This window comes from Rhipicephalus microplus, chromosome X, assembly GCF_043290135.1.
Source record: "Rhipicephalus microplus isolate Deutch F79 chromosome X, USDA_Rmic, whole genome shotgun sequence".
Taxonomy (NCBI): Eukaryota; Metazoa; Arthropoda; class Arachnida; order Ixodida; family Ixodidae; genus Rhipicephalus; species Rhipicephalus microplus.
In genome coordinates, this window is record NC_134710.1 from 326,021,504 (window position 1) to 326,036,815 (window position 15,312).

At 46.1% G+C, this 15,312-nt stretch overlaps 1 protein-coding gene across 1 annotated transcript in view; it reads right to left on the minus strand.

Moving 5' to 3' along the window:
* The window catches only part of LOC119162074 (tachykinin-like peptides receptor 99D), a 254,790-nt gene extending 240,964 nt beyond the window's left edge, over positions 1-13,826 (minus strand). The window contains exon 1 of the mRNA XM_075879611.1: positions 12,983-13,826. Coding sequence (XP_075735726.1) covers positions 12,983-13,756 — 774 coding nt within the window. The 5' untranslated portion in view covers positions 13,757-13,826. The remainder of the gene's footprint in view (positions 1-12,982) is intronic.
* Positions 13,827-15,312: the final 1,486 nt, after the last annotated feature.

Sequence of the window (15,312 nt, forward strand, 5' to 3'; positions counted from 1 at the left end):
AGGTCTCACATATACCTGTACGCATAGGTGACCAAAAATATTGGAAATCACTCATACTCTCTGAATAAATCTAGTTTTCTGTGAGAGTTCATTCAGGTTCAGACTCACCGAAATTTTCCTCAACCGTGCTCATGACTCAGGCTCTGTAAACTTTTAGATTCAACACGTCTCAGAAAGGGGTTCAATTCGGTGTGCAGCCTGACCACCAGAGACACAACAAGAAGAGAAAAAAGAGTTCGTTATGAGCATAGGTATGCATAGTATAGGATAAAAAGGGGTCGAGAACGTAGAGACAATGTAATATCCTAGCCAAGACACGGCCAACTAGAAGCTCATCAGCTCCGCTATTTCAACATTGTGTGATTTCGTGCAAGGCTCGCTAATATTCTTCTTACAGCGCGCGATGGCTTCGACGGACACTGGCGGCGGACAACTATACCACGAAAATCACCTGTTAAGAGCTGCTAACAGCTTACGCTGTAGAAACGCGTCATGCCCCCCCCCCCCATCTCCCCCATACACACGAGGCTGCACTAGGGCACGTGCAGCAGTATTTATCATCGGATGGCTTTGTTAACAAAGCAAAGTTTGTTGCCCCACAAGTAGACTGCAGCAAAATTTTGGAGTACGTCCATTACGAGTGCAGTAAAAAGAAGTTATCACACGCTTTAAGCGCTTCCTCTCCGTTCGTACCAGCGAGCACGCAGAAAGCTAATCAGATTCCATGACAAGGGGCCAACAAGCTACGCTCGTCGTCAGCGTGCATCATGACCTCGAGGATTTTCTTTCCTTTTCAGATGCTAAACATCTTGTGGTTGAGTTCAATTCGGTGTGCAGCGGACTACCCGTACTAAGCATGCGCATTACCTCTCCCTTTCCCTCCTCTCCTAGGCTCTCCCCCTTCTTTCGCGTCGCAACGCTGACGCTATGCTAGCCTATTCTCGCTCCCCCTTTCTTTTTTTTTCTAGAGATCCCTTCCCGCGGGGTTAGCACCCTCTTGGGAAACAGCGCTGGAGTTTCCACGACTACTCTGGCGGTGACAGCGCGCACGTCTCAGCTGCTCCCACAGACGAGAGTGGCGGCTGGTAGTGGCGGTGCGTGCGCGCATCGCCGTAACAAAACCAAAGGACGCTGTAGGTATTACTGCGTATCTGAGTGCAACAATAAATAAAAAGATGGAGGACATATACGGGAAAGGAAGGACGTACAAAGAGGGGGCAGCGTTGCATACAAGTGGTCAGGCGAGCAGAATTCTGCTCTCGCTCTCCTGTCTAGGGCGGTAAGGCTCGTTTCTTAACCAAATGGCGTAGATTTATTCGATATTGAAGACCTTTACCAGAGAAAAACCAGCGCCAAACAGTCGAGTTTAAACGGCGTGTTGCCGGAAATAAAACGAGCATACTATACAACATACGGCACATGTAAACATTTCTTTTATCTTGCCCGCTGAGCGTTGAGTCAGGCACTTCAGGGCTAACGAAAATTCCATGCATCCATTCATCTCACCACCGCTACCGAACTTCATCTGATGCCACCGCGTGAGGTGAATGGTACGATAGTCAGGTAGTCATTTTTTGTAAAGTATTTGCGTGCAAGGAAAGCTGCCTTGTCCAGAAGACTTGTTGGGGGCCACGTTTTCCTACGCCTCTGAACTGTTATAAAATATACTCTCGTGGTGAACACTCAATGCCGAGATGCCTCTTTTTAACATAATTTATGCAAAAGACAAGGTTCTTGTTACGAACAAAGCAGTGGGCTTCTCTTCGCTTAGCTTTGTGGAGTCAGCCGATGCGAGAAGTGCTTTTCTCACTGGCTGCCGTGGCTAAGTAACAACGAAATTTATGGCTGGCTAGAGAAGTATCAGATGTTTTAAATGTTTACTCGTTGTTTTGCTCGGCTAACACACAGTTTGATTTTTTCCGCTTGCTTGTTTCGGCTTAAAATGAAGGTGCCTGTTCAACATCTATAATTGCTTAGCTTTATCTGCCAAACAAGATATCATTTTGAGATACGCTGTGGTGTGCGTATCAAGATAGTGACCACTTGGGGTTTTCCAATGCGCATATATATCTTGGTACCCAGGTGCTTTTTTATATTACACCTCAATGAAAGTGCTGCTGCCGTGGTCGCTAATCTATCCTGAACCCTCAAGAATAGCAATTCGGCACCATGCGTGCTATGCTGCCACGATGGTTTCCTTGATCAACGTCCCCGTGCATACATACCGCGGACAGGGCGTACAAATTATGCAAGAAAAAAATTGACAACACTTGCACTTACCCTGCATTTGTTTTCGTTTTGTTTTTCTGCAGATACTGGCAGCGTGGTATCGTCGCCGCACGGACTTATCAATGGGGATATATTAGTCAGCACTAGCATTATCCCAAAAGAGAACACGCAACCAGCAGATGAGGACGAGGGAGTTGCCATCACGGCACAGCAATGTCCCTTCGATACCATATGTATAGACGCCTTCCGCTTTCCAGGGCTTCTCTCCGCTGTTTAGTGCTTTTTAAGTGAAACTAGCCTTTGGAGAAATCTATTTTTCTAAACCCCAGAAAAGTATTATAGGCGCAATGACTTTTCGAGCTGTTCGGTCCAAAACGAAGCACAGCATCGGTGCACGTGCATGCTCTCATGGTTGTACACTGCGGCTGGTCCTCAGTGTGCAAGCAGGTGAGTTGTGTCGCGACTCTCCACCAGGCGCTCTTTTTCGGTGCGCGACCTACCTAGCATTGGTTTCCCATCGCGCATGCGCATTCTCTTTGCCTTTTTCTTCTCTCCAAAGTTCCCCCCATTTCTCGCCTCGCAACTCCGACTGAGACAGCGTGTGCTAGCAAGTTTTTTTTTCAAAAAAATTTACTGCTCTCGCTGCACCATAGTTCCCTGGCTGCCCCGTACATATATGCACTGGATCTATTAGGCGCTGCGCCATGCTCCCTACCGGCCTGCAGAAATTAGGCGCCTTCTCCCTTTTCTAACTACTATCACCACCACCACCTCCGATAGTGCAGGTGGGAGACTTCCTTTGTGCGTTGCGGAACAATTAAAATTCACAGAATACGCGTTTATAAAAAAAGTCACATCTTTGCCGCAAAGGTCAACCAATGAACGTGATAGCAACAAATTGGAAAGTCACGCGCAGAAAGGCAAGCAGATCAAAACGTGCCCCGCGTTTCTCACGCACAAAGGACGCACAAAACGTACTCACAGGTACAGATTAATGCGAATAAGCGTATCAGTTGTTACTTCGCTGAGGCTCAAAAGCGCACCCTTTTTGCAAACGGAGGCTGTGCAACATTTGCAGTGACCTTTGTACGCCCGGTAACTACAATGTAATCGTTCCGATGAAATTCAAAGGCTAACCAAGACGTACGATTCTCCCCACTGCAAGAAAAGGGCGTGCGATCGAGTGTACACCCCCTTATTCTCTACGCGGACCAAAGTACGCGTGAGAAATGAGAGCCACCACGCGCTCACTGAGCCATCTTGCTGATAATGCATAAAACAAAATAGTCCTCCCCCTCCCTCCGAGATGCCCGCCAACAGCGGTAAGGGGTAAATATGAATAGTTTGATTGATTGATTGATATGTGGGGTTTAACGTCCCAAAACCACTATATGATTATGAGAGACGCATGAATAGTTTGCCGTTTGAATGTTGATTAACGCTTCGCATTCACGGCGCGGAGGTCCCACGTTCGATTCCGCGCACGGGAGTTTGTTTTTTCTGAGATTTTTTTTCTTGCGTTTTCATATATATTAATACGTATTAATACGGCGCGTGATATAGACGCCGCCGTCCACGTCTACGTTGACGCCGGCAGAGAAATCCAGCCGAGAGTGTCCATATAATTGCTATCGCAATAAAAGCAGTCTGTTTTTAGTCTTCGTTATCTCATTGCCCATTAGCAGTGATTGGCATCGCCTACACTGCCGCGATGAGCGCTAGCATCAACGCCGCCGGCGGTGTAAGCGTTAGCGCGCACTGCTTTGCATTTACATGTGGTTGCCTTGAGCACAAGATAGCGTATTTTTTTTTCCTCAACCGGACTCACTCGGACTCAAACACATCAACATTTCCCTCAGCTGGCCTCATTCAAACTCCAACTCACAGCTTGACCTGAGCTGTGTGAGTCGACTCAGGAGTATTGCGTGTTATTGATAGCTTTTCTGGTAATGGTGTAACTGCTCTCGATGCCAATATATCACTTAATCGGTGCTTTTTATGAACCAGTGCTTTTTGGAACGTTTTTATGAAGGATGTGGTTCACCTGAGGCATTTTTATTAAGAGCATTCCCCCTTCCTAACTCATGCCTCTGATCGATAAATATTGATGTGGCGCATGAACGCTAGCGAGTAGACGTTTGTGTGAATAGATTTGTGCGGGTTCGTTTGTAAACTTAAGCCGATGCAGGGCTGACAGAAGCGCTGATAGGTGAGTGGATAGAAGCATAGGTTGGCAATGATCAAGGGTCGGCAGTGAGGGTAAAGGAGGGGGGTCATTGTAAGCACTTGAGCGCACGTGTGCTAAAACTGTAGCTGTCTGCATGGCTGAGCGCGTAGGCCGTCCACGCCCCCTATCTTGCAGGTCATCTCTGCGCAGTCTGTTTGTAAAGGCTGAGCGAACCCCAACGGCTCGCGCGTCTACCGTTGAAGGGCGCGCTCGCTCGCTCGTAGTTTTGGAAGAGCTAGGGGCAACGCATTCACGGTACTCGCCACTGCCTGTGGTGCTCGTCACGTCAGCCATACTTGTGATCTGTCCATGTTTGTCTATGCGTACGTAACACTATACTTGTTAATTTGATTTGTGAGCCAGTGTGTACTGCAATATACATTCAGTAAACCTTTAAAGTACGTGTAGTGTAAGTAATGGTATTCTAGTGAGCCATCGCTGCCAGCGCGTCTCATTTCTGGCACAACAGCGACTTTCCTTTGCGTAGCATATTAAATACACAGAAATGTGTCTTCTACAGCAAAGTGACGTCCTTCTTGCTCGTATCGCCTTCTTGCAACATTCCATCAAAATAATAGAGGTAAAGAGAGCCGGGATGTTTTTCTCCCTCTCACTTCTCTCACAATACACTAACTCAGCAAGTATTGCGTCATGGCGCTGTGCCGTACCGGGCCGCATTCAGTTTCGCCCGGAAGGTCTTTCTTTCACTCTGGTTTCTTTAGCCTGCTTCGTGACGTGACTAATGCACTAGAGGCGGCGCACGTTCTATATAGTCAATAGAACGAAAGAAATAAAATGATGTGGAAGTGCCATGGAGGCCGAATCGCCGAAAAAAACGGAATGCACGGTGTGTGGCGAGGTATCGCAAACAAGGTGCAGGATGGTTAAACAAAAAGAGAACTGGAGGCACATGTCTGGTGTGGCGAGAGCACGCACCTAGCAGCGACAGCTGCACCGTTGCCATTAGGACCTGCACGATCTGTTACTGTAGTGCCGGAGCATCCTAAGGGTGTATGACGTAGAGCGAAAAGGCGAAAAAGAGGCACATATCTTGGCCAAAGTACGACGCGGTAAGTTGCCGCAGTTTGATCCTGGAATCGCCGAATACGGCGCATATACAATAGCAACGCATTCGAATTGAATGCGCATTCCTGGCCGAACTACGATTCAAGCAGCAAGGCTACGCACAGTCAGGCCAAATAGATCGGTGATTCTAAGTCGCATTTCTTGTATGTTTGTATGTTTGCTCGTTCGTTTCTATAGTGTATTCTATTGTCTTTCAATACTTTGCCATTGAGGGAGTTTAGTCGAACTGTCGAAGCGCCTTCAAGAATAGACATTCGTCGCTTCGTACGACACACGCGCTTGTGTTGTGCTGGCTTGTTCTAGGTGCAACGACATGTGCACCTACCACTCGAAGTATTAAGTGTCTATCTCACGTGAGGAGGCTTTAATTTATCATGTCGACGGTGCAATGGCGGTATACACCGAAGAACCGACACCACACGCGGTTTGTCGGCACAGCAGGTGGCTGAAGCTCGCTCATGGTCTTTTATGTATGTGTAAACCGGAACAGGATCCGCCGTCCTTTATTTCATCTTGCTAGTGCGAACGAGCGCTTCTCCGCGTGCTTGTTTTGTGGTCGCAGCAGGTGCGCATATATTTAGAAGCGCCAGCAAAACGGTGGCGACACACACTGACTGTGCGCACGTAGATCTATCTACATTTGCACATTAAGTCCCAGTGGTGGTTCATTCAGGCTTTTGCGCCCATGCCGAAAACCCAGAGTGTTTGGTAGTTGAGCCCAACACGAATTGGCATTGGTCACATTAACACAGGCGTCACACGAGAACTTTTTTTCGCAATCAGGGCTCATCGCGTTTAGGCCTGAATCGGGTCAGAAGCCACCACACAGTCACAGTCAGCTACGATAATATTTGATCGGAATCAAGACGATTAGGCACCGTGATCGCGAACTGACTCACGTTTACGCCAAACTCAATCTAGATTAATGTGCGCCGTGTAGCAGCGACTAGTTGGCTAATCGTGATCAAAACTTCTGAAATAGATTCGTCCTTATTGCAATGAAAACAGCTCGTGTGACACCGGTATGAATACTATTCTTGACATGAGTGATTTGCTACCCTGATTACGCGTTGATGGGTGACACAGAGCAGCTTTCGATGACGAAACGTAAATATACGGAGAATCGTGGCGCCCTTACGAGTGCATCCTTGCGTAGGTGCACTTGCGGAACCACTAAAAGCCACCGCGATTCACAGAATGATGGCCATCGCGAAGTTCAAGTGGTCTCTCCCGTTTAGCTTGGCGGTTACCATTTGTGCTGCCAGCTCGAAGAATAACGTTGGATTCAGGGCCACGGTGACCCTATTTCGACAAAGGAAAAATTCAAGGACTCCATTCTGATAAACTGCACTATAAATCCAAGTTCTGCACAGCGGAGTACCATATAATGATGTCATTCGACACGCAAAACAACAAACATCTATTTTAGCGAGGCCGAGGATTCCATTGCCAACTGCTGTGGAACCTATCCTGAAGGGTACAAAAGTATACATATGCCAACTCCAGAAGCTAGCTCTTTAAATCTCCTGTCCTAATTCGTGGCGACATCGAAATAGCATTATGTAACGTCAGCCAGGGCAGTGCTTGGGATATGATTAGATGAGTTGTTTTAAAACACAAAATTTAAGCTTTTGTACAGAACGGAAAAAAATTATTAACACCAATTCTTCGGGAACGTCCATTAAGGGCATTTATGCATTTCATACGCAAAATTTCAATAAAGCAGTCGGGGACGAAGAAGGATACAAAACGTTAGTCCGCCTCTTTAAAATGAATAAAGAAATAAATAAACACCAATCAGTCGGAATTATTCTGTATGCTTCCATTTTTTGTTCGTAGCACCATGCATTGATACGGAATGTTTAACACATGTAATAAAACTTTTGATTTCCACTTGCTTCGCACAAACGAGATGACAGCGACGATTTCCCGAGAATACCTCTGCCGAGATTATTTATCTATACGTTAATATTTCGGCGTTAGACGGGAGAACATTGCCCCTGCGGTGCCCTTTAGTCTATTGAAACATAGTCTTGCACCTCTCCAGCATGTAATCACGACAAAGACGAGTAGGATGACAAATTGTGTTTTTGTTTTGCTTGTACTCGTCATTTTTCACTAACAAACCAATTGTGTTCAATATTTTGATAATATATCAATGAAAACTGCTATGATTGATCGTTGTTGCCTTCCAAACAGAGGCGTACTCAAGGGGTGGCCCACCAAGCCCCTCCCCCCACCCCCGTCCGAGTTTTTTTTTTTTGCCATGGCATAGAAAAAAATGAAGTGGTGCTAACCGCGAAATCAAAAATGACCCCCCCCCCCCAACCACAGAAAAACATTTCTGGCCACACCCCTGATTCTAGCGGACTTCGCGTCTCTGAAAAAAGTTTATTCTTCACGCATGTGCTGTGCGCCATCGTCAATGGAGGGTACACACGACTACGGTGTAGGCAACAGGGACGGCAACAGGCACGGCAACAGGGACGTTAACTTCGGCACCGATGATGTTTCTGCACTCCTTGCGTGCATGCACTTCTTGCTCGCGTGACGAAGTAGAAACAAATCGCTGTTCACCATTACATTTTTCATTTTATCCTAGAAAAAGGTGTTTTACTCGGTCAAGTTGACCCACCTAAGTGGGACAGTGGTGGCGGGTCCCGGCTGGTGAGCCGAACGTCGCGTGTTCGATCCTGGTCGCGGCTTTCTCAGTTCAATAGAGGCGAAGACCTAGGTGCCCGTGCACAAGCAATGTTATATGGTTGAAGTTTTCGGAGCCTTTCACTGTGGCGTGCCTGAAAATCATATTGTGGTTTTCGAGCAAAAGGCCCATGTATTCTTCTATTCGAATGAGTTACATTCCTTTAGGAAAATATTGCAGGCAATAATATTTCGCGGCATTGTTTAACACCGAAGTCGAGATTTTTGCGGAATTCCGCCTGGCGAGGGAATAATATTGACGTTAAAAACATAGTGCCGACCAAAATAAAAAAAAAGGAATTCTTAAAACGACGTTTCGGCTCCCAAACAGGAGCTTAATGATAATGAAGCATGAGCAGCCAGTTCGCTTATATTCTTACTTTTGTCAGCGATGGGTCTTCTTTGTACATGTTTCAATAATCACTGTTTGTAACTATGTTGTGCAAGTGTGATTGGCCAGAGTGAAAGTCTTCGAGCACCGGACACACCACGACTGCATTTGAAGTCGCACGAGAGGCACCAACAATAATAACGTTTAAACCTGCTCGAAAGGAACTCCTAAACTTGCGCCAAACTGAACAGCCCGTGACGATGTTTGCCACCATGACGAGCGAAAAACGGGTCAATTTTTTTTCTCTTCTGAAAAGATTTCACTTTGCTTCGGCATATTGCAGATTGTCAAAAAAATTAAGATTGAGTTTAGGTATTAATACTGTGTGAAAAAGAAAATTGTCCTCGATGACTACGAGTGTTGAAAGTCGAGATGACAAAAAAAAAGCATTTACTTAGAGCAGAGCTTCACCACGGGGTCTATAGCAATCAAGAAAACGTGGAAGTTTATATAACCAGCATAGAATTAGCGTAACCAGCCAAACAAGACAAAAATTCTGGGGCAAGTAGAGGCTGAAGGGTGAAGAGGGATTGTTGAACAGAGAACGATTGATCGACTGATACGTAGGGTTTAACGCCCCAAAACTACCATATGATTATGAGAGACGTCGTAGTGGAGGGCTACAAAAATTTTGACCACTAGGAGTTGTTTAACGTGCACCCAAATCTGATTACCTGGGCCTACAACATTTTCACCTCCATCGAGAATGCAGCCGCCGCAGCCGGGATTCGATCCCATGACCTGCAGGTCAGCAGCCGAGTACCTTAGCCACTACACCACCGCGGCGTGGTAAGGATAGGAATTTATCAATATAATTAAATAATGCAAACATCATCAACATTTTGTCACATCGAGTTTCAACTGTAGTAGTATTTTTAGGGGCGAAGCTCCTTATGGCGTGGCTTGTGCGTCCCTCGTAGCACGTAACCACCAGTGGCACATACCCGAAATAGCGGTCTTTACGATTTTGACCTCCAAGGTGGTTCCGGTGAGAGATTTCTCCGGTGCGTTGTTGAACAATAAAAGATAGTGCTCAATGCACATATTAATGGCTGCTAAGGGGGAATAAGAGACAGGAGCATTCGGCCTTTAGGTAACGCGCACGCTGCGATCCCCATTAGCAGCTATTGGCATGTACATTGAGCACAATCTGACAAGAAAGGGTTGCTACGTTATACTCGCTGAGTGTAACCTCCTTGGTTTTAGAAAGGTTTAGCGAGCGTTGGGCCGCATAGCCATGAATACAGTGAACTAGTATATACCATGAACTCGAGGTGGTTAAAGGTGGGAAGTAAACCCGAAGCGCAAGCCGTAAGAAAGTGTGCATGTGCCACCTCCCGTTTAGTCCTTGAAATGTCCGCTGGATGGCGGTGCTTCTATATGGAGAATATATGATGAAAAGATGCGAGATGGTGGTACTTGGAGTGCTGAATGGATGGACGAATGGACACACAGGCAGATGCATGTATGGACGCATGAACGGACGCAGGCGTGGATGCATGGACGAACGCAGGGACGGACGCACGAACAGACGCATGCACGGACGGGTGGATGGACGCATAGACGGTTACACAGATGTACGCAGGAACGGATGGAAGCAAGAACAAATAGACGGACGAATGCTTCGCCCCACTCCCCATCATTCACTCCGTGGATATGCTGCCTTTTTTTTTTTGTTTACGAGTGGCGAGTAGTGAGTTAGCCCAATTTCTGTGGCAGAAACCTGCTAGGATTTCTCTCTTGGCAAGGTTACTGTTGGCGGAGGTATGCAGGGTGGCCTAGTTGTAATTTTTTTCGTTCTAAGAGATCCGTGTGGCAAAGAGAAAACCCGAGTTGAGCAGTGAGGACGGAACAAAGCGGGGTTGAGGGTGTGAAAACAAAGGGGAAACACTGATATTGATCACTTGCGAATAGTTGTCAGGAACTGTAAATGATAAAAATAATGGTAAGCAGGTAATGTGATTCAAGGGTCACCATGTGGTCGATCATAAAGCGCCACGCGAAAAGGAAATTTAAGCATTACATCAGCATCCAACAGGAGAAAAGTGGTATAGGACACAATGGAAAATGTTTTCACACTTGCCGATCATTATATAGAATACGCTGATATTCAGTTTTCTACGTATACGAGAAAAAAAGACCACCACAGGCCCGCATTATGTATCTATTGTTCGCGTTCTTCCTTTTATTGTTCCATCCTCACTGATTGAGTGGTCATATCTCTTATTGGCAACGTCTGTAATCACCTATACTCCGCTACATAAACCAGGTGCAAAGCTGTGGAAGCTATGCAAGAAGTTCGGTTAGCAAAATGTGTAAGTCCGCTCGTCGTCCGGTTGCGCTTCGTCACTATTGATTTGGCTTCAACAATTGGCCCCGGCTTCTGTACGAAAACAATGAGACGCTAATTGATCCAGAACAACTCAATGACAACGATAAGGGGGTTCATTTAGCATAATAACATATTACTCAGCATAAGAACGAACAAAAATTCAAACTACATCGGGACAAATCTACAATTGTTCGGTGCAAACACATTTGGTGCAAGCACTCCCGATAGCTCCCATAGCGTTGCACTTTAGGTACGAAGTGCAGTATACATTACCTACAGGAAACAAATAGAATAGGGCGAAAGGAATCCTTATGTAATACTGGCCCTCTAAACATCATGATGAGAATTAAAAAAGTTCGTATCATTCAACGGCAATGTTACGCTTAAACTCCTTTTCTATATTCTTTGCCAAATCACTTCATAGTTTTCTTTTAGGTGCCCACAACGCCCGTCTCCGTCTTCAACCTTCATAATCACTTCTATTCAGCTGGCAGGAAGCAGCATCTATTCTTTGTCATGCCATTGGTCTTTCGAGAGCGAAAACTAACACGCACGCAGCAAATAGGTTTCGCCCGCCAGCATGGCGCAGTCTTCAGCACGTAAAACGGGTGACAGAGCTGCGACTTGATCCGTTTTGTGCGCCATGTTCCTCCAGGTTACGTATAGACTATACCACCGAAAGAGAATATTCTGCGTGAAACATTCAGTGCGTTCCATTACGGTGTCGCGAGGTAAGCAAGACTTTTTTTTATTTGCACACTGCCGATGATTTGTCGAAGCTTACGAACACACACATCTACAGAATGTTCAGCTTGAGAATGTTGACAAACAAGATCAGCAACTGTTCGTGGAAGATTTCGAACTAAAAATTAGGAATATTTAAATGAAACAGGAAGCTGAGCCAGTTGGTCATTGAAATTTTTGTGAAATGACCTGCACGACCCGGACGAAGAACAAAATCGGCTTGTGTTATCATCCTTCGGCCGGTTTGCGCGGCCCACACCACGAAATAAAAACTTAGCGCACAGAAGTTGCGAAAATAGCTTCTCAGAAGTCTTCGTTGCGTAGACTTGCTTTTTCGTGAAGACTTCATAGAGAAGGCGAATGGGGAGGGTGCGTAGCAAATAAAACATGATGCAACATTTTGTTTCTCTATTTTGGCCATGCAGTTTTGTAAGGTAAGTCTAAGGAGAAAAAGGAATCTATGTCAAAACGTGGAAGGGTTCGTGCAAAGCAGGAACACTTTCACAACCCACTTTCGGGCTCTCGAAAAATAAGAGTGTACTGAAAGACCCCCATCTTTTTCCTTTCTTTTTTTCTGTTTTCAATTGTGACATGTTTTTCAAACCAAAACGTTGATATTGTTACCTCCATTTTTTTACTTTCTTTCGGTTAGTACATCTTATACAACTTGCCGTTCTCGTGGTGGTAAGCCGGCACGTCAAGGTAGTCATAGCACTCTGCGCAAACTTGCTGCCTTTTGTAGAGATATATATTTAGTTAACTTGAAGTATGCACCCTGAAGTGGAAGGTTTGAATTCAGTCTGCCAGATTGAATTAGCCAGTCTAAAAACACAGCGCCAGATAAAACAGACCGAAAAAATGCCTCGAAAAGCGGCATAGTGCTAACACACATGGACGAGGAAGACAGAACTCGTCCTGGTTTATCAGCACAATGCCACTTTTTATTGCATATAATGAACTAGCCCAAAAAGCCACGTTGACAAAAAAATGCAGCAACGCTTATAAAGCAAGTGATCGTCTTGAATGCTAAGACGGGGTATATTCGATATGAATGGGGCTATATGCCATGGGCAACCAATCAAGCAACTTTGGCTACATGAAGGGCCTATTGCTAAACCTTGATAGTAAGTACTTGAAAGAAAGTTTTTTTTTACTTTTTGGTGTACGGCCTAAGCTAACTAAATGTATTTTTTAGAACAGGCAATATGATACTTGTGCGGATCAAGGTAATTGAAAAATGTAGCTTAGGAGCGCCAAAAAATAGGTTGCTCACCTTTCGCTTGTTGCGTATGATGTTGGTGTCACGCACAGTCTCTGCGTTGCCCGGCGTGCGCGAATTGCGCACCGCGCCACCAATGCGTCCGTACGTGTAGCAGATGACGCAAAGTGGCAGAAAGTACTGCAGACCGACGAGCACGTGGTTGTAAACTTTCCAGGCGAACGGCGGCAGTACCACGTTGATGCAGAAGGGCCGCGATATTTCGCCGGACACCGAGTCGTAGACGAGAATGACGCGTAGTGCGAGGGCGTACGGCAAAGCAGCCGCCGTCGACACGGCCCACACAACGCCGATGAGCACTTTCGCGTTGAACTTTGAGCAGCAGCGGGCGCGTAGCGGGGCTGTCACGGCGCGGTAGCGGTCCAATGCGATGGCAGTCAGCGTGAATATGGACACGTTAACCGAGAGCACCTGTACGAAGGGGCAGAAGGCGCACATGAACTCGGGCAGCACCCAGCGCTGAAGAAGGGCCGCCTGGAACTGGAACGGAATGGAGAACAGCCCGATGATGATGTCGGCCACGGCCAAGTTTGCGATGAAGAAGTTGGTGACAGTCTGCATGCGCCGTGACGTGGCCACGATCCAGAGCACCATGGAGTTGCCAGCAACGGCAACCAGTGAGATGAGCCCGTAGCAAAAGGACAGCAGCACAATAATCTCGACGGGCACCTGGTACAGCTCGTCCTCGTCGGACGTGGTATTGAGAGGTGGCGCCAAACCCAGAGTGCCGTTACCAGCAACCGTCCCGTTGGCGGACTCGTGGTCCATGCTCGCGGCAGCAGCAGCGGCAGTAGCGGGAGGGAAACCAGAGGCGGGAGGAGCGAGCGCCCGGAGTTGGCGGAGGCACAACCGCGTGTGTGCGGCCCGCGACGTCGATTGCGGGGCCCCGAGCGTTCGCGCGCGCCCCGCACATCGACGCTGCGCGCCGCCCGTGACGTAGCCACCGACGCAAACTCTCTGTTCAACGAGCTCCCCCGCCTTTTCATCGGCTCGCCTTTTTTTCCCCCCAAATAACGCCGACCCTATGGCCGGTGGCTGGCATGTCATAGGGAAGCAGTGTGCACACAAAGTGAGAAAAGTTCGCATCACTGATATAGCTGAAAAAAAAACGAAAGCGCGAGTTCTCACTCTTCGTTTTGGTTGGGCCGGAACACCAACAGCTGTATCTCTCAGTGTTTGGGATGTAGAAGAAGCCTTACACCTGCGTGCCGGTGCAGGAGGTGTTAAATGATTAAGTCGACAATTGCCGCTAATAGGATGAATGTATATTTTACGACGCGTATCGAAAAGTTAGTAGGAGATTCTGTGAAGATATTTTGTAATCTCAATGAATGTAATCGGTTCTTCACACTCGACGAGGCGTCGATGTTGGGCGCTGATGTGCACGACTGTGTTTAACATGAGGTAATTTGGAAGCAATAACTAGAAGCCAGCTTTAGTGAGATATATTCGATGCTGGTTCCCCCCTCCCCTCACGATTTCTTCCAATTTTGATTATTTTCCATGTGTGTCGCTGTCTCAAAAATGACTCAGCCGGCCGCCACACGGCCAGTAACACATGCTGTATAAACATAATGGGCGCAACGCGCGGGAGTAAAAGTTCGAAGGAAAACTGAAATGGATATTTAGCAAAATGCGGGTTCTAACTAAGGCTGGTAAAAAGATTCAACCGAATAATTGTTCCTCATCATTTGATTTAGCAATTACTCGATTGATCGCTTTGTGATGTGCCGTTTTATTCATTTGATGAATTATTCAACATTTGTACGGCTGCTTTAACAAGGATAACATGTTGCTTGAGAAGCATTGTTTTGCGTAACATTGTAAGCTTCAACGAGTTGATAAACATTCATATTGGTTGATACAGCAGCACACGAGAGCAGGACCAAAGATAAAGAAACGTACTGATCTCAAAGTCTACTTACTCTAGTGCACCTTTTGCTTCTTTTTGTTTACCTATTTATTGCAGTGCATACCCACTCGAGGGATATTGACCAAGAATTCAATGATTTCGTAAAAGAGTATGAAGTTTCAGAATAATAGAGGTTATATAATAAAATATTACAGGTTACATAGGAAGTTATGGTGCTTGATCTATTGCATATATCTAATAAGAAATTTTATTTTTAAAGTTGAGCTATTAAAATAACAAAATATACCTATTTTTATACGTATATAGTGTTGTAGACGTGTTAGGATAATAATACTGATAGTTAGCCAATTTATTAGTTTCAATATTATGGTTCCTGACAGCCACGCATATCTTCGTATTGGGAAACCCAAAAATAGAGGCTACAGAACACAAAATGACAGCCATAGATAAA